Source organism: Puntigrus tetrazona, chromosome 4 (assembly GCF_018831695.1).
Source record: "Puntigrus tetrazona isolate hp1 chromosome 4, ASM1883169v1, whole genome shotgun sequence".
Taxonomy (NCBI): Eukaryota; Metazoa; Chordata; class Actinopteri; order Cypriniformes; family Cyprinidae; genus Puntigrus; species Puntigrus tetrazona.
In genome coordinates, this window is record NC_056702.1 from 2,911,977 (window position 1) to 2,935,028 (window position 23,052).

Genomic DNA, 23,052 nt, shown 5'->3' on the forward strand with positions numbered 1-23,052 from the left:
TCTCAAAGAATAACTTGCGCCCAATTCTGCACATTCTTCTGCGGTTAATGCCATCAGAAATTGGTTATAGCGTACAGAATAATTTGTTCTTCTTCTGGTTCCACCAGTTCGTCTACTCCACATTTGTACCAGTTCCTTAGAAAACCCGACATACTCAGTAACAAATATGAAAACAATAGGCTGGCATAATTCTTCATTACCCAATCAGCGAGCGCACACAGTATATAAAGCTCTCTTCATGAAAACGGGATGAGATAGTTTGGATGGTTTGGAGATTGAGGGAGGCGAAGGCAAGTAAGAAACATGAAGACCGTAGCCTTTCTCTATCTTTGGTTCTTATATTTTGGGTAAGTCTTAATGTTAACACAACTTTGGCATGATTTTTTTAATGAATGGGGATTTTAATATAACAGCTCTTTACTGATTTTATACTTATCTCTGATCAGCATGAGAGCTTGTAACAAACTCATCTGGTAACAATGGTTGATCTATTTGTGTTTATAACAGGTACACTCTCTGTAGTCCTAGTCAGACTTCGAATATGAAAAATGTGACGAATGTTTATGAGTTTCTCTGGGAGAACAATGCAGACATTGCCAATGAGACGATCAGACTGGACTTCCTGATAGAAATGCAGAACGGCAGCCTGCAGGCGGAGAGATACATCAACTTCACCATCCAAGACATTAACTATGTACTGAACGTGACGAACATGCTGAAGAATTTAAGCGTAACTGTAACTCGGCCCAGTGACCTCAAGACCTTCTTTATGGACAGATACTCGAGCTACAATAGCTTTGGAAAGCTGATGCTCCAACAATACGGCTTCACGGTAAGGAGAGAAAAACGTAAAAAGTGAAACTTGCTTCTGAAATCATTGAAGATGCCTTATGATCTCATTCCCGCAGAGCACGCCTCCCATTCGGCAAACTCCAGCTATGAAGCAGTATCTCTCGTACTACAGACACCTGATGATGAATGAAGACCCGCTGTACTTCGCTGTGGGTCTTCTGCCCTGCTCCAGACTCTGGCTTTGGCTGGCGGATAATCTCAGCACTCCTCCAACCAATGCCTACTACACCTGGAAGGTGGAGAATATGGAAGGCAATCCCGAGAAACACTACAAAGCTCTGCTGAACAAGCATCTGAACACAACTGCGAAGGTGCAGAAGGCTAATGTTGTTTTCCGCGCTCAGATGCAGCACGAGCACGATTTCTTCTACTCGTCTTGAGGGAGAAATGTCGCAAACAGCCTTCTGTCTAATCAACTCAATGTTCCTCGAAAACGTGATTTGAAGTACTTCACGGCTATGGAATAAAAATGAACGAATCGATTAAAAATTCTTTACTCTTTTAACCGAATCACATCTTTTAATCACGAAAACGGCGTATACACAGCCAGTTTCAACAGAAATGTAATTCTATGCTATTGTTCCTGAATTTTTACTGTTTTTCTTCTTTGCATTACCCAGCAACAAATAAACAAAAATACTACAACACGTCTGAGATGCGCATTACTTCGAAGATCTTGAAAACGAAACAAACATAAGCCGCATTTTATGGTGCTTTACAGTTAATAAATAAATAAAATCTAAATAATACAAGTAACGTCAGTTTTTACATACCTTTTCTTCACCCAAAAGAAAATGTCTGCAGTATACTGTTTATTAATGTTCTGATAAATTGCTCAAAAGTTTGGGATTAGACTTGTTTTTTAAATAATTATCTCTTATGCTCATCAAAGCTGCATTTATTTGATAAAAAAAACTATATTACTGCAAAATGTTATTACAATATAAAATAATGTTTTTTACTTTAACATTAAAATATAATTTTAATGGCTGAATTTCCATCAGCCATTCCTCCAGTCTTAAGTGTCACATGATCCCTCAGAAATCATTCTATGCTGATTTATTATTAAAATGATGGAAATCATTGGTGAAATGATTGGTTTTACATATAGGTTATATATAGGTATATATAGGTTTACAATGCTAGAAAAGATTTATATTTTGAATAAATGCTGACCTTTTTAACTTGTTATTCAATAAAGAATCACTGGTTCCAATTTTTTTTTGCTTTGCATCACGGGAATAAATTATATTTTAAAGTAAAAAATGATTTCCATCATTTCACAATGGTGGAAACAGTTGGGATGCCAGATATTTTTTTGATTCTTTGTTGAAGGACAAGTTCAAAGGTTTCGAAATATAAATTCTTTCTTAACAATGCAAATCTATGCTATCAGAAAGAAAGAAAGAAAGAACCCAAACTTTTAAAAAGCAGTTTTATTTTAAATAAATGCTGTTCTTTCTTGGCCTTTCATTGGTCAAAGAATCCTGGAAAAGTATCACATGTTCCAAAAAAAGATTAAGCAGCACAACTGTTTTCAACACTGATAATAAATATGCATGTTCGAACGATCGTGATAAGATATGAATGTGACACTGAAGACTGATTATGAAAATTCAGCTTTGCATTGCATGAATACATTACATTTATTTTACAGTTATTTAACACTGATATATTTCACAATATTTTGGCTTTATTTTTGATCAAATAAATGCAGCCTTGATGAGCATAAGCAACATCTTTAAAAAACATGAAAAAACTTACTGATGCTAAACTTTTGAGCGGTAGTGCACGTGAGAAGATATTCCACTCTACTTTATACGTTCTCAGAAAAAAAGGTACAAAAGCTGCCACTGGGGCGGTACCTTTTCAAAAGCTACACTTTAAGGAAAAACTTGGGCCCGTTGAAAAGCTACAGCCCCCTTTTTGTACCTTTATTTCTGAGAGTGTACTAATGTACTGGTTCCACCCTGAAACAAGTCCTCTCTAAATCAGCTTTCACGCAGATGCTGAAGCCTTACATTGAGCAATGCCTTTTCAATGAAAACTCCTCAAACGTATTTAAAGATCGAGGATACGGGGAAGTTTCTTGCACATTTCTAACAGCAGAAACAGGTCCATTTCCTTCTAAAAGAATAACTCACACCTAATTCTGCACATTCTTCTGCGGTTAACTCCATCAGAATATGACATCAAGGAAATAAGATCTAGCGTCTAAAATGTAGTTTTTTTCACCTGTTTCTCTGGTTCAGCGGGTTTCGACAAAGCAGCAGACTACACCACATCTGTACAAGTTACTTAAAACTTGACCAAATCATTTAGCCTGTGCATATCATATTAAAAACAATATGCTGCTGGACAATATCCTCCAGAGCAGTGTTTATGAGGCACCTGCGCTCTTCTCCAGTGACTTGAGTGTGATTCTGATCCTGTCCCTCTCTCTCTGTGCATGACTTCCTTTCTAATCTCTTCTGTTGGCATGAAATACCAAATAATAAAAACAATAATTCTTCATTACCCAAGCAGAAAGCATGCAATTGTAATTGTCTTTCTTCTTTGCGGGCAAAAGAGAAAAGGCTAAGCAATTCCCTTATTGAAAGTGAATCACATTTATTTGAAACACGTATTTGGCACTACCTCATGTATAGCTTTCATTTCATACTTTCATGGCTTTAGACATGCATCTGAACATGCACAGCATCTAAAACATTAGTTTGTTTCTTAGGTCGCTCGTTTTGGCTCCTAAACACCTTTGAGCTATGGCTGGCCCGTGGTCCGACTACGCAGTGGATGCACGTGTTCAGTTTATCAGCACCTGTACGTGCAAAGATTCAGAGAAAGCTTTTAATTCCTAGAAAGAAACTGCAACGAAGCTTGCAGTCGACGACCAGGAGTTTATGCAAAAAGCGACTTACATAAAACAACAGATTCGGAAAGGTATACAAACAAAACGTTATATACAATAAATTAAATAATAAACCATGTTTTTGTTTCGGGGCTTGTATTCTAAGATTTATTCTAGTGTCTTCTAGTGTTTTTGTAATATCTCAGCAATTCAACATTTCACAAATTTAAAAAAATAATATTATATATTATTATTTATAATATAATAATAATGTCGATAGCTCTCATTACTTTTGCCAAATCTAAATTCCGAAAAACACATTTCACAATTTATGGTTATATGCGATGTATTTTGTATATTATTATTATTATTATTATTATTATTATTATTATTTTGGACATCTTTTTTAATTTTCTAAACATCTGTATTTCGATAGTATGATTAGTTAATGAGTAATGTAAGTCACCCGAGACCTGATATGTAGGACGAGTGTCGCTGCACTTTACCCCAGTTATATAAACGTATAAACGCATACAGCGCTCCAGCGGTTCATCTCGTCGGCTCTGTGCAGGATTCAAGATGTCCCGGGCGGCAGACAGATTGAAAGTGGTTTTGAATCACCTCGACCGCTCCCACGGTGCTGTCGTATCCTTTCAGTGGCGCGTTTCCCGCGAGCGATTAAATACAACGCGTCAGTTCTCCAGGAAACTCAAAGCGAAAGCGGCGCTCTTGCAGCTGAAGTCCGGCCGCAGACGGCGCGCCCTTCTCGGATCACACGCCGTGCCCAAGCCGAGGCTTTGCGATCGGGCCTGCCATGTATACTTACTACTGTTCATTGATGCTATTTTTAAACAACATTTTTAACTACAATTACTCTCTTGCTGTTACAAATAAATAAAGCACGGTGATACTGTTTTTTTGTGTGTTTTTTTATTTGCGTTGTTCTGTACAGTGTTATATAGCGCATATATATAGTATATGTTATGAACTTGACCCTGCATCGTTCAGAGAGCATCCTTCACTTCTGCACAAAGCGTGTCGTACCACCATCCTCAGGTCCTACAGTAAGTCAGCTTTCAATTTCAGTGTGGTGCAAAATGAAATGCTTTGGGAACACTTTGTTTTAAGGTCTCTTAACTAGTTGCTTATTAGCATGCATATTACTAGAATATTATTATTATATTAAGCACATATTAATGCCTTATTCTACATTCCTGATACTACCCTAGACCTAACAACTACCTTAATATTTTTTTTTTGTATTTAATGAGGAAAGTGTTCCCTATTTTACCAATGCTTTTATTGTAATTTGCTTTGGCTGTCATCAACATGCACGAAAGATGCAGCATAATTTATTTGTTAAACTTGCAATTGCTTTATTCATTTAAGTACACTTTACGTAATGTGCTGATATTCGTTTCCAGTCGGTTTGTAAACTATATTCTGGCTTGTGTGCAGATACACTTTTGACACCGGTGTCCTGACTCCAGAACAGAGAATTGCTTATGAAGAGAATGGTTTCATACTCATCCGAAAATTGGTATCGGAAGACGATATTGAGAGATTCAGGCAAGGCTGATCTAAACACTGGCCGTTCATTAGTTAATTTAGCTTTCAAATTGTGTTTTATGCCTCGTGATTAATGAAAAATATTGACTGAATACAAGAATGGATTCTGTGTGAACAGTCCCTAACTCTAAAACAAAGAAAGTCGATTATAAAATGCAATGCTATGGACCTTGAACCTCTGATCAGGTTATGTAATGATATGAAGAAAAAACAAACAAGCAATATATTGCCCTCTAAAGGTACGTTTTGTAACACCTCTTGAAAGATTCATCTACTAAAATAACATAGTCTTAAATGATCTTCATTTAGAGAGTAAATATCGGCATTTCTTTTTATGAAGTCAATATTAAATCTAATATTTAATGCGGTTTCAGTGCTCTTCTTTGCACAGAGTCTTTACGTAACGGTGTGTTTCGTAGGAATGAGTTTGAGCGCATCTGTAAAAGAGAGGTGAAGGTGCCTGGTTTGGTGGTCATGAGAGATGTTACCATTGCTAAATCAGAGTATATTGAAGGTGAGAAGGCTGTGACCAAACTTCAGGACTACCAGGAAGATCCAGAACTGTTCCGCTACTGCACTTTACCACAGGTAAACACCAGCACAGAGCAAACGACAATGCATAACTTACACTCTCTGCAGCAACAGGAATATCATTTTCAACAATATTTGATGTTTCTCAGATCCTGAAGTATGTGCAAAGTTTCACCGGACCCAACATTATGGCCATGCACACCATGCTCATCAACAAACCACCTGACACGGGTATAGATTTGTGCAGACTTTGTGATTCTGATGTTTGAATTAAGCAGAATGTTTTCAGAATTACTAAACAATATCTACATTAACTGTGAGTTTTTATATAGTCATCAAATTATTAATATACAAGCTATAAATATATATACATATACACTATATTCCTAAAAGTGCACTTCTTTCATGCTTCCTAGGTAAGAAGACCTCTCGCCATCCTATGCACCAGGACCTACACTACTTCCCCTTCCGCCCTGCAGACCGTATTGTGTGTTCGTGGACCGCCATGGAGAAAGTGCACCGGGGAAATGGCTGCCTGGTTGTCCTGCCCGGCTCTCACCATGGCACTCTGCTGGAGCATGACTACCCAGAATGGGAGGTGAGAGAGGCCCAGGATGTGAGCGTCATTGTGCAGGCGGTCTACATCAGTCCACCTCACTTTGCCTCTTTGTTTCCTTCTAGGGTGGAGTAAATAAGATGTACCACGGGCTGCGTAACTATGACCCAAACCACCCCAGAGTCCATTTAGAGATGGAGAAAGGAGATACCGTGTTTTTCCACCCTTTGCTGATCCACGGCTCCGGAATGAACCAAACCGATGGATTTCGAAAGGTTGCACTCACATGCATGAAAGTGGAGTGTAAACGAGCACCAAGGCCATTTTCTCAACCTGGATTTGCATTTGTAAAACGAAAGGAAAATTCACCCCAAAAAATGGCAAAAACATACTCAAGTTCATACCATCCAAGATGTAGATGAGTTTTTTTTTCTTCATCAGAACAGATTTGGAGAAACCATTACATCACTTACTCACCAGTTGATCCTCTGCGGTCAATGGGTGCCGTCAGAATCAGAGTCCAAACATCTGATTACAATCACCCACACAACTCCAGTCCATCAATTAATGTCTTGTAAAGTAAAAAGCTGCACGTTTGTAAGAAACAAATCCATCATTAGCATGTTTTGAGCTTCTGGCTCAATTTCTCCAGGTCTGCTCTGATGAATAAACAATCTCATCCACGTCTTGGATGGCCTGGGAGAGAGAGTGCGTTTTAATTTTTGAACGATTTATTGTCTACAGCTCTGTCATGAGATTGAGATGAGATCTCACTGATGCAACCTTTTGGGGTGCTTCAACAACAACCAACATTATAAGTGATGTATGCAGACACAAAGTCGGAGATTACTGTACTCAAATTTGAAATTGTGTGCATTTATTTCAGGCCATCTCCTGTCACTACGCCAGTTCTGACTGCTATTACATTGATGTGAAAGGAACCACTCAGGAGAACATCAGCAATGAAGTGAAAGAGCTTGCAGCCAAGAAGTATGGAGTTGACGATACGGTTACCTTTCAGGTGTGTCCACAGTTCGGATAAATGCAGAATTGCCCGCATGTGGTTTTATCATTGTGGTCGGGTTCAATATATATATATATATATGTGTACGTTTGTTCTGTGTACAGGACACCTGGGCTTTGCGGGGACGTCTGGTCCAAGGAGACAGGACATCGATGTGATTGCAGTGCTTATCTGTCTGCTTAGAAAGAGGATGGCTTAACAACTGGAATAATTAACAGCACACAGCTGTTTGTTAATCATCTAACAATCTCCTTAAAAGCTGAGAACTAAAAGTACAAACTTTGGCCATCAGGTGGCGCTGTAGGGAATAAATCACGGGGCGCATTTAGTGAATTGCCATCTGTGCCTGGGACAAGCAGTCCCGATACCAATATAATATTAATGAAAGCCAGACATTGTAATATTATCATTAACGGATCTCGGTGTGGAATTTTTTTAAGCATTGCAAGAACATTGGGAATTTATCGTCTTGGACCGGTACTTCAGGTCGTTCGTGAGAGTGTTTCCTGCAAGGAATTAGTGAGATTATTGCTTAGGGTGAAATACTTTGATCAGAGCTTGAGTTCACAGCGGACACTTGGGAAGATTATTGGGAAGATAATTGAGTACAGCATTCAATCGGCCTCCACTTGAAATGTCTAAGATAGCTTTGTGCCGTAGGACATGATGGTTTTGAAAGAATCAGAAGCAAAGCAATAAGAGGAAGATGTATTTTATGGTTAATTCTGGAATATTAAATGGATTAAATGTTGGATCAACATTAGATCAGGTCTATATGTGCCTATTAAACTTATTAAACACACTGCTCTTGGACAAAATGTAATAAAACTAATGAAAGTTTATATCATATAATTTTGCTTAATAGCAAATAAACATTTATTTTAAACTAACATATGGCTGATTGTTTCATATGTGAATGTGTTTTATAGCAATAAATGCATATAATGCAACAATATATAGTGTAATAATATACATGCATATGCATATAGACAAGACAAAACTGTTGTGGAGTGAAGCTGTTTGCAAATATAAATAAAAGATGAATATGAGACAAAACTACACAATGTCACATTTTATCAGATCTGTATTGGGGCAGATGAAAAAGATTAAAGCTAATAATGAGTTGCAGATCCCTTGCATGAAATCAGAGCAGTGAGCCTGCCACCCATAGACATCAGCAGACTCCCGGTCTTTTGATTCAGCTGGAGGTTGACTTGGGCAATCTAAGACTTTCCATTTATTTGCCCCGATAAACTAAACTGGCCATAAACCGGGTCACTGTCATGATCCAATCAAGCGCTTTCCGATGAGCCCGGCGGCGTGTTCTTGAATAATGGTAGCCAGGATGATTCTGTACATTTCTGCATTCATTCTGCTGCATGCCGTCATGCATCAAGTCATCAGCGAAGTTAAGAGGACATGCATGCCCATGCCACGATGCCAACTCCACCCTGCTATACAGAGGCTGCACGATCATTTGCAGTTCCCTTTTTTACGCCACGCTTTGGCTTTCCTATCACTTAGATAAAAGTTAATCTTTGTCTCATCTGTCCAAAAAAATCTGTTCCAAAACTCTACTGGCATTTGCAAACTCTAATCTTGCCTTTCTATTTTTGGTGCTGGTCAGAGGCTGTGTAACCTCTGTAATTCTGTGTCCAAGTTTTCTGCGGACAGCAGATTGCGAGAGTATTACCCCGGGTTTCTCAACTTTGTTGATTTGTTTATTTCATTTTAACATTCTTTTTTTTTTTACAGCTTATATGATTTGTCTGTCCTCAGCTGCTGTTGTTTTTCTCAGCCGATCAGGTCCATTGTTGGTTGTTGCTGGAAGTTTACAAACTCTTGATTCCTCCGTTCCCTTCGTTTTTTCTATAGGTCTATTTACTATATTCCTTTTTCTTTTAGCATCAAAATTGCTCGGTTTTCTCTCTAGTCGGCTCCATTGTCTTCGTTCTGGATTGTGTGCGTCATCGAATGCAAGGCTCAGAATGCAGAAGCAATGGATATAACCCATACGACACATTCCCTGCTTTTAATATCTGAGCAATTCATGCAACAGAACACAGCGGATAGGCCTTTTCATATAACCAAATAACATTCGCACAACGACGCATCTAAAACATTTGTGTATATAACCTTTTCCAATGCTCTCTGGTCATTTTTTTCGATCCTTTGCGCAAAATTTATGTGCGTATACGAGCGGCCTTCTTTTGGATTAGGCACCGGTGGTTTTCCAACCTCTATTTAGCAGATGTGAAATGCACAATCTATTTATATATTTACCATCTAACTGCGACCCAAATCCTTGATCACGCTGATTAAAAGCAGAATAAGTGGGCATTTTAAGAGCCGGCATGAATGCTTGTTTGTTTCTCTCTCTGCAAAGGGGCATATAATAAATACCATACGTGCCCAGACTGCAGTCTCCATTGAAATCAAATTGCTTTAAGCAGAAAAGGTAAGTGTACTGAATGAAAGTGGCTATTTAGGCTATTTAAAGTGGTCCATGGTACAAATTCCCTCAGACCAATTCACACCGCACCCTATCAACAACTTCCACAGAAACAAACAGTAAGATGAAGAGTTTGGTGAGTTTGGTTTGAGCATTGGCTACTTCTAGACGGAGCTTAAAGGGATAGGTCACCCAAACCTATATGAAGACGTTTAGCAGAATGTCCAAGCTGCTCTTTTCCATACGGCAAAAAAGGAATGGGCTGCCAAGATCGAAAAATGACCAATAACAGCATCGCAGAATTGGTGCGTATGATACAATTGGCTCAAGACAAACCGCACTTGAATATACACGAGCAAATGGGATCTGAGTGTTACTGCAGGTTTAGTAAGTATGGATTTGGAAAGACATGATGGTTAGTAAAAGATTTAGTGTTTGGGTGAACAATTCCATCGAGAGGGAACCCACTTTTACTCTTAATGGGTGTCTTCTTGGGAAAGAGTGATCCTCCAGAGTGAAAAGACTGTTTTTAATGGAGGAACCTTTGTGAAAAAGTCATCTTATTCCTGGAATAGTATTTCACATGCTGTCTATGTGTGTATGCGTTATGGAGAACGGCTGGGGTCGCTACCGTTTCCTGGGGTGTCTGCCTTATGGAGACTTGGAACCGGAGAAAATACCTGGATGGTATCCAAACATCCAGGAATCCATTTACACAGCATGGAAAAACGCCTCATAAACGCACACGCACACCCTATAGCCAAACCAACCCAGAAAGGGCAAATCACATGCAGCTTTTTCCTCACAGACATTGATATGCTTTGATGAGCGTTGAAAAACACAGACGGAAGCCGATATAAGAAGTGACATATAGCCTTTAACTTCACATCTCAGCAAGTCTGTTTCTCGTTTCCTGACATTCTGTCTGCTAGTTGTTACTCTAATTCTCTCTCTTTCTGTCCGGTTCACGTTAGACACAGACTAGCTGGAGACCAATCGATCATTCTTGTGCGGCATAATATAAATATCCAAGCCTGGCTCCTGGTGGGCCTCTCAGTTGTTGGTAAAGTATTTTCTTAGTAGTATATCCGACATGTGACAACCACCTTTGACCTGTATGCATCTATCTATCTATCTATCTATCTATCTAACTATCTATCTGATAGTGTGGTATTTAATTAATCCTGATGAGCAGCTGCTTGAGAAATCCATCATCGCACACTTGACCTGCTGTTCATTCGTTTCATCGGACTGGAAACCTGACGCTAATCTGTCAACCTGCCCGATAGAGAAGTTTGGACAGTAACGCCGAGTGATGACAGAGGCTGTAGCGCACGGAGACAGTGGGTGTGTGCTGGGGTCCGTGTCTCTTTCTCTCGCCCCTCCTGCGTTCCCCTGGGCCAGTGAAATTCCAGCTCTCCTCCTTTCCTTCGCCTTCCCTCTTCTCTCTCTCTTAAAGACGCGCTCTGTCTCTCTCTAAGGTCTCAGGACTTTTGCTGTGGTTCTGGTACCTGCGCAAGACACACTCATCTTCTGAAGGATGGCCGGGACTCACGCTGTGCTGCTCACACTGCTGCCCACCGTCCTCGTGCTGATTGGTGAGTACCGATTACCAAGCAATACATATGCATTCACGTCACTTCGGATACATTTTTCCCCCCATTAAAGTAATAATTTAAAAAACAACAACAGTAGATGATATTTTTATTATTTAGAATTTTATGCTGTAAACATTCAAATAGAAAGCCTGCTTCAAAAAAGCTGATTTAGCATCCCGAGGTACTAAAAGATTAAATTGTTCATTGCCATACCATGCTATTTTAAGACGTCCAAAATACACTATACAGTAGAATTATGGAACCATTTCTAAAAAAACTGTGGTAATATCACTTTTTTAAAGCTAACTTTCATTTTATTTGCTTTAACTATACAAAGAACAATTATCAACCACATTTTTACAAACACACTCAAATTAGAAGTTATGAAGTATTCTTAAAGCGAAAAAAACCCCACTCTTTTTCCCTCTAGTGTTGGCCGGAGTTGAAAGTGCAGCTGTTAAAGATGTAAAAGACAAAGCTCAAGGTGAGTTCATCACACACACACACACACACACGTGCATGCACACACACTACAAACTCCCACGCGCTCTTATCTTCTTACTCCATTGCTTTAGCAGGAACATCTAAACGAGTTTTCATGCCAGCATCTGATGCCTCAAACTTTTTCAAACGCCGCGGTCGCAGATCCCCAACAACTTATGAAGAGTACTATGGTGAGTGCAATACAGCTGTGCTTTCTTTAATCTCAGTCCTGCTTTTATCATTATCTTTGTAGGTTTAAGCACAATAAAGAAACAATTGCATTGCTAATATGCAGTTTAACAATTAAAGAGCTTAAAGCAACTTTAAGTAATCTCCCATTAAACTGCATTCACGTTTGCTAATGTGTGCCGCAACAGGATACAGATGTGAAGACAGCCTTCTTTCGGTTATTAGAAGAGTGCTTGCAAATTAACTAGAAGGAACAGTCGATTTTGTAAAGATTTGAGTACATTTTAAAACACTAAATTTCAATTTGTCTACTTCAATATTAGAATTTTGTTTCTGCTTCTTTTTTTGATCATAGTCATTTTTCATTATAGTGATTTTAATGTTAAAAGAACCGTAAAAGCAATATTACTAAAATCAGCAATTTACAGTTTCCCTAGCCAGCCACTTCTGACCCAAGCCGACTTATTGTAATTAAATATTCAGAAAAAAAAAAAAAAAAGCCTTCAAAAAAAAAGCCTTCAACTCTAACACAATTTGAAAAAGACCCAAAGCATAAAACTATTTAATAAATTTAAACAATGCAGTATTTGAAGAAAAAGTTATTTTTTAAAAAAATGAAAAAGGTAATTGTGAGTTTATCTACTTTTCTCTCTCAATTGGTCCCAAGATTCTTTTCCGGCAGTTTTGAGTTTTAACTTTTGAATTGATGAATTTACATCTCTTTTTTCCTCCGGATTTGTTTACATACAGTGCGCAAGCGGCATCTAGATTTTATTTCCCTCAGAATTGATCAACTCAAAAAATCTGAACAGTAAGAGGAAGAGTCACAATTACCTTTTTTTTTTGGTGCCTAGAGTCACAAAATGATTCACGAACAACTATATGAATTTATTCACCAAATAAAAAAATTGATAAATATTATGTTGGACAGTGGGAAGCTCAGAGTCAAACTCATTGGGCTAGAAGGTCCAACGGGACGATATGGAGCAGTGTTCTCTCTCCTACAAACCCACACGGACCCTGCATCTGTCCTTTACCCTGCCAGCCTACTGTTGCAGCAATGAAGGCATGGAAAAGTTTTACTGAAGTGTATTTTCAATTGTCAGCAGTGTGTGTGTGTGTGTGTGTGTGATGGTGAAGCAGCAGACACTGCAGGTTGGAGTCAAAGCAGTTGGGGCTCGAGACTGGAATGTGCAGACACGAGCTAAACTAACCTCCCTCATGACGGAGAGAGAAAGAGAGAGAGAAGCCTAGATTATTTTTGGCACCCGATTTGCTAATATCTGTGAGCTGGGAGCGCTGCGCTTAAACCTGTTTAAACCTGAGCTTCTGTGAACATCTCTAGAGATGAGAGAACGACTGCAAGGACAGTAGATGCACGTGTATATTTGTTTCATGAAGTCTTGTCGTTTCTAAACTCTACTGAGATTCAAAAAATCCTGGAAAAAAATGGCTTCGTGGTTTGCACAAAAATATTAACTGTTATTGATGATGAGATGGATATTTCTGAAGGATCATGTGACCCTGAAGACTGGAGTAATGGCGATGGAAATCAGCTTTGCATCACAGGAATAAATTACGTGTTAAAATATATTAAAATACAAAACACTTGTTTTTAATTGTAATTATATTTCACAAAATTTGAGTATTTTTGATCAAATAAATATCGGTGAGATCAAACCTTTTTTTTTTTCCTCTAAATTTCAGCGGAGCAGAGGGTGAAGATGTCTGCAAACGAGCGAAGGAGAGAGCATTTAGAGGAACAAAACAACGAATACGAGAACTATTTAGAGGAGGAGCGCGACGGTGAGACTGATCTGGCCGTTTGATTTTTCTTGGCTTCCAGAAAAGAGAAACCTGCTGATCAAACCCTCGCAGGATAGAGTTCACAGACAGGACTGCTGGACTAATAAGAGGCCGATGACAGCAGAGCATCATGATCCAGTGCACTAGACTGGTGTAATCAAAACTCGTTGGCGGTAAAGGGTACACTTTGGTGCAGTTGTTTTAATTTGAACATTTGAATTCTGAGCACAAAACTCCTTTTTGATGGTAATCGTAATAGGAAGCAACAAATCTACTTTTTTTTTTAGTACACCCATAAATGAAATCCAGGATGTAGATTTCATCCAGCATCACATGCACATACACGGATTCCTGCTAAAAACGTCACAAAACAAACCTACGTGACTTGCATACCATCAGTTAATGTCTTGTGAGACGGAAAGCTGCCATTTTCACAACCCAAGCATTATCGGCGTCATTAAAACACGATTAAAAAGGATTCAGCTGGTTTTACTAATGTCCTTCATTGAAAAAAAACAACACCTTGTTGTCCTCTCACATTAAAACCCACCAACATTTTTATTTAGAACTGTTTTGGACTGCTTAGCTCTTTTTGGAGCTCCTTCTCTTTTGACACGGTAATCTTACAGACTCACATTTCGGCCAGAAGCAAGTTAAAAATATCATTAAATGATCAATGCAAACACACGGCTTTCCGTTTCACAATGCTGTTGATAGATAGACTGGATTATTATGATGCTGTTTGGCCTTCATTCTGACGGCACCCATTCGCAATTGGCAAGCGAGTGATGTAATGCTAGATTTCTCCAAATGTGCTGTGATAAAGAAACAAACTTATCAACATCTTGAAAGGCCTGGAAGAGAGTGAACGTCATGTCTCGGTGTACCGTTCCCTTCATTGTCATTCAAGATCTAAAACGAATCTTTGACCAATGCATCCAGTTCTAGCTGCTGTCTGTCTTTATATCAACAGAACAGTACGAGAGGACCAGAGAGAAGAACGAGCAGTGGAGAGAATTCCACTACGATGGGCAATACCCACGATACCCTCACCACCGCCAGTACGCTTGAGCGCATAAGACCGTGTGAAATGAGTGGATAACCATCATTTGAGGGATACTTTCATGACATAATATAATAAGTACTCGAAACATTTAAGCACTTACAGATTTAAAGCTTTTAATACGTGTAAAAATAAAAGGGTTTGTGTGTTTGGATTGGAACGTGACTTTTTCTAACCGCTTATCTTTACTCAGTTATTGGACTCTTTATCAAAACATTCATAATTAGTTTGTGATTTTAAGCCATTTTCCAAGAGCAGCTCCTTATTTCCTTCTTCGGTAATTACCTTCATCTGACCTCTCTTTTTGATAACCTTCGATCTGTGCTCTTGTGAGACTAACGCTTCTTTGATTTTCCCACATTAGTGAGGATTCTGTATAAATCGTACCCACCAGAATAATATTTAAAAAAAAAGGGGGAAAGGAGAAAGCCAATAAAAGAAAAAATGCTAAAGACCCGACTTTTGCCTATATGGTAACATCTTGTAAACTCATAAATACGGTGTGTATATATATAGTAAAAAAAAAAGCCCAGGTTTTCGCGCCTACAGACGGGATAATAATTCCAAGGCAGTATTTGCTGGCAGCAGAGGGACATTCCTGCGCTGAGAGCTTAGACAGATGGGAAAATGAGGGAGAAAGAAACAAGTGGAAAGAAAGATTTATCGACCTTCCTGAGCCTTGGTGCCGCTCGCTGAATCTCACATGCACCTGACTGACAGGAGAACGACTTCCTGCCACTCCTACTAATGCGCACAGGGCTAATAAAGTTGAAAATATCACTGCGCGCTGGGAGGACGACAAGATCTGGCATGTGTGCCGGTCCCTCCAGTCGAATCAATACGACAACATTCACAGAAAGTCTATAAAACACGGTATCGTTTAATTCAGGTGTGCTGGACGTGGTTGATATAAAAGTTCACGATTAAAATAATAACGAATATTTACATTTAAAAAGGCTTGGCAGCTTTTGAAAACAACATAAACAGACGGTAAAATCAGATATAACATTGACCGGCACAAGCGGAATGCTGACGGCCCTTCGCTCTCACTTTGTGATTGTGAAGACAGCGAAGCCTCCTCTTCTGTGAGAGACTGGGCTCAGGCCTCACACGGGAAGGCTGACTCTACTTTAAACTGTTGAGGAATTTGGCCTGTTCCTCTCCGCGTGGCAACAGTAGCTCCCCTCCTATTTTGGGTCCCTTCTTCTCCTGTGAAAATGAGAGGCAGGTCAAAACTGGAGCAATTTAACAATACGTGCTCTTATAATTACGACACTGTAATATATACATACATGTACACATATATACATACATATACACACACACACATATATATACACACACATATACACATACATATACATACATATATATATTTTTGGTGCTGTCAAATGATTAATCACATCCAATATAAACGTTTTGTTTGCATGTTATGTTTATCTATTACATATTTATAATATAAATGTAACCTGTAAATATTACAATATTTAAAAAGTATATGCTGTACGTGTGCAGGCATTTATAAATAAAAATATACAAAGTACATATGTAAATGAGATCAATTGTTGGACAGCAGTATAGTAAAACGTTATTCTCTAAACTATAATAACATTTTATTCATTCGTGAAATCAAAATCAAGGAGACACAATAAAACAACTAAACATAAGCAAAACAATGAAAAGAGTAAAACAATTTTACTGTACCTTTAACATGCAATCTCTCTCCCACTTAAAAAGGCCGCAATGGCTAAAATAGAAAAGCAAAAAAAAATGTATTACAACATGCAGTAACATATACACATCTAACAGTTAAGTATTAAACAGTCTGCACGTTATCAAACATTTTTTTTTTAATATAAAATGTGGAGGCACGTCCCCTCACCTGCAGGCTCCATGTGGCATCCGTGCCAGGCAGATCTTTCTCTGACCGCAGGGGCATTTGAAGAAGCGTTTGACGGCATCGTGCCAATGGTAATCGTGTTTCTCTTCCACACAGCGGTCCGCCGGTTTAAAGTGGGTGTATTTACACTGCGGGCGAGAGGTGCTCATGAAATAAACGGCATGAACAGGCCGTGATTTACAGGTGTAATCAACCCAAAACCACATAATTGTCTAATTAGCATCTCGGAGAGGTTTGTTTGCCTTTCGTTCCTCTTGAACAACGTTTATCGAGGTATTATGTCACAAATCATGTTGGTTTGTCATTACGACCTGCTGTGAATAAATCCTGATTAGCTACTAATGAGGCAGGAGAAATCGCCCTGTTTTCGCGAGGACCTGAACGAGACGCACTGTAGGGATTTTTAAGTGGACCACTTGAAATTCGAAATGCGTCCGGTTCTTTTTCTGTCCCCTGTTTTGCACTGGATAAACTGGATTGCTCGGCATAAAAGACAGACGCAGAGTCTCTTTAGCTGAAAATCTGTTGACTTACGGCTTTGCAGGTGACGGCTCGACACTTCATCTCCCTGATGCCCTTCATCTTCTCCTCCATCTTTTCTTTTTGCACCAGAGGCTCAAAATACTCCTGCATGGCCCGCTCCTCAATCTAGAGATTTTGTCAAACATGCTCTAATGAAACATGACTTCCATCATATATATGTGGCAAAAGAAGCACTACAGAATCCAAATCAAATACAGCCATCTGGACAAAACCCTTTCAGAACGACCATTCATATCAAAACACACACGCACTGATGTTCAGCCAAAATACACACCTCTCCCATCATCCACGAGTTTGAGGACTTGGCGTTGAGGATGCGCTGAAACTCCTCCGACTGGATGTACTCTAGCCGTTCCCGCCTCTTTTTCTGAGCTGGCTCTTCCTCTTCACCGGTTGGATTTTCATCAGATACTGCAGAGGGGTTTTTAGCAGAGTTAGCGTCGCGGAGAAAAACCGGCGAGTAAACGGTCGCATCATAAAACTGATACGTCTGTACCTTTAGGTGCGGTGAGATTTCGCTCCACTCGATCTTCGATCTCGTCGCTCTTGGCTCGCTTGCGTTTTACAGCATTCGGGTCGTCTTTTACGATCACCGAGCCTTTAGCTTGGAGTTTCCTCACTGCCGCCAACTAAGCAAAAATAAACAGATATACGTATTGTTTGCTTATATTGGAATTCTTTCTGACAGCACCAATTACATCCAGTGTTTTCAAGCTGGGGACTCGGAGGGGACATATAATTACGGCATAGTGTCTTCTTATTGTAATGTTTGAAAGAAATATACAATTTTATATGATATATAGATGGAGCCGTTTTCTGAAACGGTACCTTTGCTGCTGAGAGGCCCTTTGATAAGGGTGGAGACAGATCCAGAAGGATGTCCTCTCCTTCTGAAAAGCCTCGGCCCAGTGTGGGCACAGGAGGGCCTGAGAGACGGGACGTGAGGCCAGGAGACCCTCTAGGAACCTCCGAGGCTGCTTTCGGGGAGAGCAAAGGACCCCTGTTTACATTCGGCTGGGAAGGAGCGCTTCTCTGGAGCACCCTGGGTAGAGAAGCACTCATATTTATAGTATAGGGAGAGGCTAAAGGTCTCGCACTTAACATTGAATACACTGAATACAATACCAATCAGCTTCATCAGCTTCCAAATGTAATATACAACAAGTAGGTAAAGCAGCATTAACTCACCTCTTCTGAATCTCTTCTGCCCTCTTCTTTCGAGCCAGCATTCTTTGCTGGTGCTGTTCTTTCTGCTGCTTCAGAAGGTCAGATGCAGATATAGACTGAACTGAAGATCCCGCAACTGCTAAATTAAATAAAGGCAAGTTGGAGACTGCATTTGAATGGTAGTAACTGAGAGCATACACAGGGTTTATGTAGGTTTTATAAAGATAAATTTGAAGAAAAAAAGAAAACTTTGTTAAAGACCCACAGAAACCCTGCTTATATTCCAGTGACAAACATGCTCGCTTTTGGTTTATTTCTTTGCATGATAATTGTGGGGCGGCATTTAACAGACATCTGCTGGCTCAAAGCAGTACTGCAGCATCAGAGAAAATTGCAAACAATAGCACTCAAATGATATAAAACGCATGAAAACCAACAGTGTTTGATCTCAGCGTGATGGCCTATGGCTTAAATACGCACAAGCGTGAGATTAAGTTATTTTAAAGGTTTGGAACAAAATAAGGGCGAGTAAGCGATCCCTTTAATTACCCGTGTTCTTGGCTTGTCCTAAGTGTTTCTTAATATTAAGCGCTCCAGGCGTCGGCATAGACATCAGGCCTTTGAAGTCATCCGAACAGCCTGACACGTCACCTGAATTCAGAACTACATGAAGTAAGACTTGTTTAGAAAACACGAACACCAGCATAAAAATAGCATTTGAGGAAAAAAAAAAAATAGTTAAAAGAAGTTTACCAAGTTTTTTAGTTGGGATGGATGCCAAAACAGACTGTATAGTGGGTTGTTTCTTTGGCTGTGGGGCAGACCTGTCAAAATAAAAGATTCATGCAATAACTCTAGGGTTAGGGTGGATTTGAAGGGAGGTGACGGTCATAAAAAGAGGCAGTGAACTCACATTGAGGGCGCACAGGCGAGCGAGGACATGCCCCCGTAGTGGAAATCAGATTGGCACAGGCGCTCCCTCAAACCGCCCCGCCCCCTTCCTTTGCCAGGGGCGGAGCCTGTGAAGCTGGACTGAAGCTCCGATCTCTTCGAGCTCATTTTCTTGTACTGGGCTTTAACATGATACTGGCAGTACTGGCATTCATACTGTTAAAGCAGACAACAGAAACGAATTGTGATTGTGAATTACAGCAGTAAAACATGATGTTTGGGACGCGTTTGGAGACTCGCCAAGTTGACGAGCTGAGTGCAAGAGTCTCCGTTCTTCTTTTTAGCTTTGCAAGTGCCGAAGTCCATGGCTTCCCCCACTATAAGGACCTTCTGTGGGTGATCCACTGTCAAGCAGACCTACAGAAAATAAACATTACTTCCATTAACATAAACATTAAATGCTGTTCTCAACCTGTTCTTTTTTTCTATAATTTGGAGGCATTATGTGCTTTTATGAGACAAACCTCACTAGAACCATCCTTGTTCTTCATTGGATTGGGATTGAGGATGCCGATCACTGTCCCAGTGTCAGTCTTCCATAGATCTGTGTGAACGGACCCGAACAGGAAGAGAGACACATTCACCTCCAGGTTATGAAGATCATTCAGCTTCCAAATGCTGAAGGTTTTTCCCTAGAAAAAAAAAAGAACAAGAGTGTAGATAAATACACAATATTTAATATAAAGAGCATCTCGGAGATTGCGGTCCCTTACATTGTTTTTGCTCTGTGGGGTGATTTTATTTATCACCACTGCAAAGGTGACCCAGTCACTGTCCTCTAAATTGTCCCTGGCCAGGCGATCAGGCAGCTGAGAGAGCTTGATCAATCTGCGGCTGGACATTTTTTGCTCAATGTCTATGGAAGACAGACGTGGATTCCTACAGGGAGAAATAACACATTGCATTTTTTTTTTTTTACAGTAAGACATAAATCTCACATACATATTTACAGTACTGGTGAAACGTCTGGAATAATTATGATTTTTTTTTTTTTAAAGAAGTCTCTTATGCTCATAATCCCTGCATTTATTTTAATAAAATACAGTAAAAACAATAATATTGTTCAAGTTTCATTACAACTATTTTAATATATTTTTTACAATTATTTATGCTGAATTTTTAGCATTATTACTCCAGTCTTCTGTGTCTTATGCTCCTTCAGAAATCAATCAAATATGCTGTTCAATTAAAGTACAGTACTTGCTATTAACACTATACAACACTTATTTTACTTAATTTAGTCCAAACTTTAGGAAAAAAATTTAATATTGATAATATTGTGAAATGTTTATTACACATATTAGAATATCTGAACTCTTACATTTATTTTCCGTGCAGTTAAACAAATTAATATTAATTATTTCAACAAGCCCGCTGACCTGAGTCTGAGACCCGAGAACTTCTCCACAGCAACCTCTTGACTGATTGATGAGCGAGGCGTGGCCTGCCGCACAGTAGGAGGAGTCTTGAGAGGGGGCGGTGACTTTAAAGTGCTATTTACTTTCGCGCTGTCTCTTATTGGCCGAGACTGGCAGTTGTTCATACTCTGGCCAACAGGAGCGTGCTGTTCTGAGGCAGCTTGTTCGCAAAAGAAAGCGTTTTATTAAAAGTTCACGATTTGTACATTTCAAAAGCAAAAACAATTACTGTAACACGCACCTGTTTTGGCTTGGTGGGCCATCCTCTGCTTGCTTTTCAGCTTTGAGGTTACATCTGACGGAGGGGAGCCATTGCTGTCCCGTGGTTTCGTTGGGGGAGTTTTTGACCCTCCCTGAAAAGCTAAGGATTTAGTGCTCGTCTGTCTCTGGGCGGAGGGTTTGTTTTCAGGCCGTGTTCTTCCCTGCGAGGACTCCAGCTGCTGCTGTAGTTTTTGCATCTTCTGCTGCATTAATTTAAGCTCCGCTGGAAGACGAACGCCTACGATTAACCAGGCTGTACATACATTCTCAACGTATGCACATGGTTACTAAAGAGCTTTACCCTGCAGATCTTCATTGGACTTATTTAAGTCACTGTCCCCTTCAGCTGAGCTGGATTTCCCAGGTGCCACGTCTTCTTCCTCTTCCTCTGGCTCAATATAGGGGTCGTCCTCACCATCGTCATCGAACAGGTCATCTAGATCATCACTGCCCTCTCCAGCGGCGGTAGTCTCCAGTTCCTGACTCTCACTCTCCGCAAACAGAGACAGCAACATGTCCAGATTCTCCTCCTCTGATACATAAACACACACTCAATTAACTGAATTATATAATACGATATCACTATTATCTACAAAATCTACATAGCATAACACTATATGCTCATGAAAACATTATGGTAGAATTTATTTCACTTTCAGAAAGTTTAAAACATTTTGTAAGTATCATATACATATATATATATATATATATATATATATATATATATATATATATATATATATATATATATATATATATATATATATATATATATATATATATATATATATATATATACACACACACACACACACACACACACACACACAGACTAAATATATCAGTATAATGTTGACTGTCCTGGAGTATACTACACACTTAATACTACACGTGTAATATAAAACATAATCAGATAAAGTACATGAATATACTATACTCAAAACTGCATGCAACTGTATATAACTTGTTGACAACAACATCGGCGCTAAACAAACTTAGCAATGTATTTAAACATCTTATATACATTATACAGTATTTAATGAAACTCGGAAATCAGACATTATATTTTAACAGGTTTAAATGTCTGGCGTTTCACTAGTTTATTACTCTGTTGATTAAAATATAGCTAAACCTGACTGTGTTTTAATCAAGAGTAATAAACTAGCCTAGCATTTGTGCCGATCTGCGCTGAGCTTACCTGCCATTTTGATTTCGGTCGGTTTTATTCGCTTTGTTTTTAAAGAGAAAACGATTAAATGTCTCCGTGGTGGATCGCGAAAGCTGCCGTTTCAACGTTGGCGCGAAATTTTTTTAATATTCAGGACCCCGGAACTACGTCACTTTACCGGGAGAGCTTCGTGCCTGTCCGTAACAAAATAACCGTGCTTTACACAAAGCTAGTTGGTACAGTTGTACAAAAAGTTGCCGAAGCTTTAGTTAAAAACGAAAATAAAAAAAAAACAATAAATTAATTAATCTATATTGCATTCAGGTTTTAGGTCTGGTCTATCGCAAAAAAAACTTTCACGCTTAATTTGTTCCAGTCAAGAATAAAACACATCTTCCTGATGCGTCCTAGATAAAAGATTTAAAGGTTAATTCTATTTCGATTTTGCTTTGATACACTTACAAAAATTAAATTTCGATCTAAAATAATGAATCATTAGTTGTTATAAACTACTACATATTTGTCGAAAATATAAATACACATAATATTTATAATCAATTGTTTATACGTGTATAATTTACTATATTGGTTGCTTTATTCTTTACATTAAATGTAAATTATAAATACACAGAAAAATCCATTAGATGTGCATTCTACCAATAAACTCAAGAAAGAG

At 39.1% G+C, this 23,052-nt stretch overlaps 4 protein-coding genes across 6 annotated transcripts; 3 read left to right on the top strand and 1 right to left on the bottom strand.

Annotated features, from left to right (window-relative positions):
- The first annotated feature begins 201 nt into the window (after positions 1-201).
- On the top strand, positions 202-1,503 carry LOC122342536. The gene is made up of 3 exons (XM_043236380.1): positions 202-347; positions 508-832; positions 909-1,503. Exons 1-3 carry the CDS (start codon positions 304-306, stop codon positions 1,230-1,232), a joined length of 693 nt encoding a protein of 230 aa, XP_043092315.1. The 5' UTR covers positions 202-303; the 3' UTR covers positions 1,233-1,503.
- Positions 1,504-4,184: 2,681 nt separating this feature from the next.
- On the top strand, positions 4,185-8,267 carry phyh (phytanoyl-CoA 2-hydroxylase). The gene is made up of 9 exons (XM_043237682.1): positions 4,185-4,342; positions 4,706-4,761; positions 5,156-5,266; positions 5,686-5,854; positions 5,947-6,028; positions 6,214-6,395; positions 6,479-6,628; positions 7,240-7,374; positions 7,482-8,267. The coding sequence occupies exons 1-9, from the start codon at positions 4,277-4,279 to the stop codon at positions 7,533-7,535; spliced, it is 1,005 nt and encodes a 334-aa protein (XP_043093617.1). The 5' UTR covers positions 4,185-4,276; the 3' UTR covers positions 7,536-8,267.
- Positions 8,268-11,244: 2,977 nt separating this feature from the next.
- On the top strand, positions 11,245-15,122 carry ucmaa (upper zone of growth plate and cartilage matrix associated a). 2 transcript variants are annotated; one of them, XM_043237080.1, is made up of 5 exons: positions 11,245-11,427; positions 11,858-11,911; positions 12,006-12,101; positions 13,807-13,905; positions 14,879-15,122. In XM_043237080.1, exons 1-5 carry the CDS (start codon positions 11,370-11,372, stop codon positions 14,974-14,976), a joined length of 405 nt encoding a protein of 134 aa, XP_043093015.1. In that variant the 5' UTR covers positions 11,245-11,369; the 3' UTR covers positions 14,977-15,122. The 2 variants fall into 2 exon arrangements, with proteins under 2 accessions (XP_043093015.1, XP_043093014.1); XM_043237079.1 differs by having other exon boundaries at positions 11,247-11,427; positions 12,003-12,101.
- A 706-nt stretch (positions 15,123-15,828) lies between these two features.
- On the bottom strand, positions 15,829-23,000 carry mcm10 (minichromosome maintenance 10 replication initiation factor). Of its 2 annotated transcripts, none has more exons than XM_043237074.1 (18): positions 22,407-23,000; positions 21,510-21,740; positions 21,189-21,431; positions 20,909-21,107; positions 20,243-20,408; positions 19,994-20,161; positions 19,770-19,886; positions 19,492-19,685; positions 19,332-19,402; positions 19,128-19,241; positions 18,600-18,714; positions 18,240-18,453; positions 17,908-18,040; positions 17,686-17,822; positions 17,403-17,516; positions 16,851-16,996; positions 16,673-16,715; positions 15,829-16,177 (listed from the first exon to the last, which is right to left on the bottom strand). In XM_043237074.1, exons 1-18 carry the CDS (start codon positions 22,411-22,413, stop codon positions 16,094-16,096), a joined length of 2,496 nt encoding a protein of 831 aa, XP_043093009.1. In that variant the 5' UTR covers positions 22,414-23,000; the 3' UTR covers positions 15,829-16,093. The 2 variants fall into 2 exon arrangements, with proteins under 2 accessions (XP_043093009.1, XP_043093008.1); XM_043237073.1 differs by having other exon boundaries at positions 18,600-18,717.
- Between the last annotated feature and the right edge of the window lie 52 nt (positions 23,001-23,052).